A 1,438-nucleotide genomic window follows, 5' to 3' on the forward strand; every position below is an offset into this window, starting at 1 on the left:
ATGCACTTCCAGCGGCAGAAGCTGATGGCCGTGACCGAATACCTGGCCCCTCGGCCGGCTATCCCGCCGCGCTGCGTGGTCCCCAGGAGGGAAAAGGCTGAGGAGGTAATTTTCTGGCCTGGGGCCATTGTGGGGCCTCAGTGTTCGAGGAGACCGAGTGGCTTTGCAGGCCCTGTCTGTGTGCTTTGTTCCGGGGATTTAACACGAGGGTTCACAGCCCCCACCGGGTGTGATACAGAGCTCTGGGACAGCCCTGCACTGGCGTTAGCGTGGCTGGATAGCAGTACAAAAGTTTTCCAGGGTGATTACTGCCCCTTTTCATCACGTTATGGGTGGCTGGGAGATGCCACAGATGGTAATCCAAGTGCTGGAAACCAGGTCTCATGATCTGTGGCAGCATCTCATGATCTGTGACAGCATCATGGCAGTAGGTCCATTTGCAGGGTCAGAGTGGGAGGAAGTGGCAGACAGTGCCCTTTCTCTCCGGCCCATCGCTGCTCGCTCCCTTCAGGACAATGGCTACGCCCGGCTGTTGCGGCGGCAGGTGGAGGAGGTGTTCCGGAACAATCGGATGATTGCTGTCTGTCAGTACAACTCCATGCCCGGTGAGGATGTGGTGCTGATGAGGCACTACCTTCGAAAGCACAACATTGAGGTCAAGTTCGTCCTGAACGAGGTAGGGGAAGAGCTGCCGGGGCAGATCCTGGTGTGGTTGGGGGGGATAAGGCGGGTGAGAGCTGGGATGGCCACGTGGTGCCTGTTGGGGTGAAAAGCTGCATTTTGAGAGTTGTCTCCCCCAGATTGTCAGACCCGTGCTGTCGCAGTCCAAGTACAAGAATCTCCTCCCTCTCTTTGTTGCACGCAATATCCTGCTGGTGAGCCCAGAAACGAAGGTGAAGGAGATGCTGCGGGTGCTGAAGGGAGTTCCGCAGGTCAACCTCCTGGGTGAGAGCCTTCCCTGTGTCCCCATCTGCTGGCGCTGGGTTCAGGTGCCCCTCTGGCTCTGGGGAGAGCTGCTTTCTCCAGCAGGGTCCACGCTAATGGGGCTGCGTCTGCAGGATTGCGATCATGTCCATTAAAATGAGGGGATGGATGGCAAGGGGTGGGAGTCCTTCCTGCAGGAGCAAGTCTTTCCTTGTGTGCCCGTAGAAGACGAACGGGCTCTGGCATCGGCACCCCAGCTCTTGTCCTCAGCTCTGCACCTCTCTTCCAGGCGCCTGCATCGACAACGCCATCCTGAGCAGGCAGGGAGTGGAGAACTTTGCCAAGCTGCCCTCGCTGGAGGCCACCCAGGGGCAGACGGTGGGTGCCCTGGCCCTCCTGCCCTCCCAGACGTCCTCCCTGCTCCAGCGCGGCTCCGCACACCTCACGGCTCTCCTGGATCAGCACATCCGCCAGCTGCAGGCTGGGGGGGACGGGGCCCCCGGCCGCGCCCCAC

At 60.2% G+C, this 1,438-nt stretch overlaps 1 protein-coding gene across 1 annotated transcript in view; it reads left to right on the forward strand.

Annotated features, from left to right (window-relative positions):
- The window catches only part of MRPL10 (mitochondrial ribosomal protein L10), a gene marked incomplete at its 3' end in the record, with an annotated part of 7,001 nt that continues 5,563 nt past the window's right edge, over positions 1–1,438 (forward strand). Inside the window, exons 1-4 of the mRNA XM_009886590.1 lie at positions 1–105; positions 512–676; positions 801–945; positions 1,214–1,404. Coding sequence (XP_009884892.1) covers positions 1–105; positions 512–676; positions 801–945; positions 1,214–1,404 — 606 coding nt within the window. The remainder of the gene's footprint in view (positions 106–511; positions 677–800; positions 946–1,213; positions 1,405–1,438) is intronic.

Source organism: Charadrius vociferus, unplaced genomic scaffold (assembly GCF_000708025.1).
Source record: "Charadrius vociferus isolate BGI_N301 unplaced genomic scaffold, ASM70802v2 scaffold2960, whole genome shotgun sequence".
Classification (NCBI taxonomy): Eukaryota; Metazoa; Chordata; class Aves; order Charadriiformes; family Charadriidae; genus Charadrius; species Charadrius vociferus.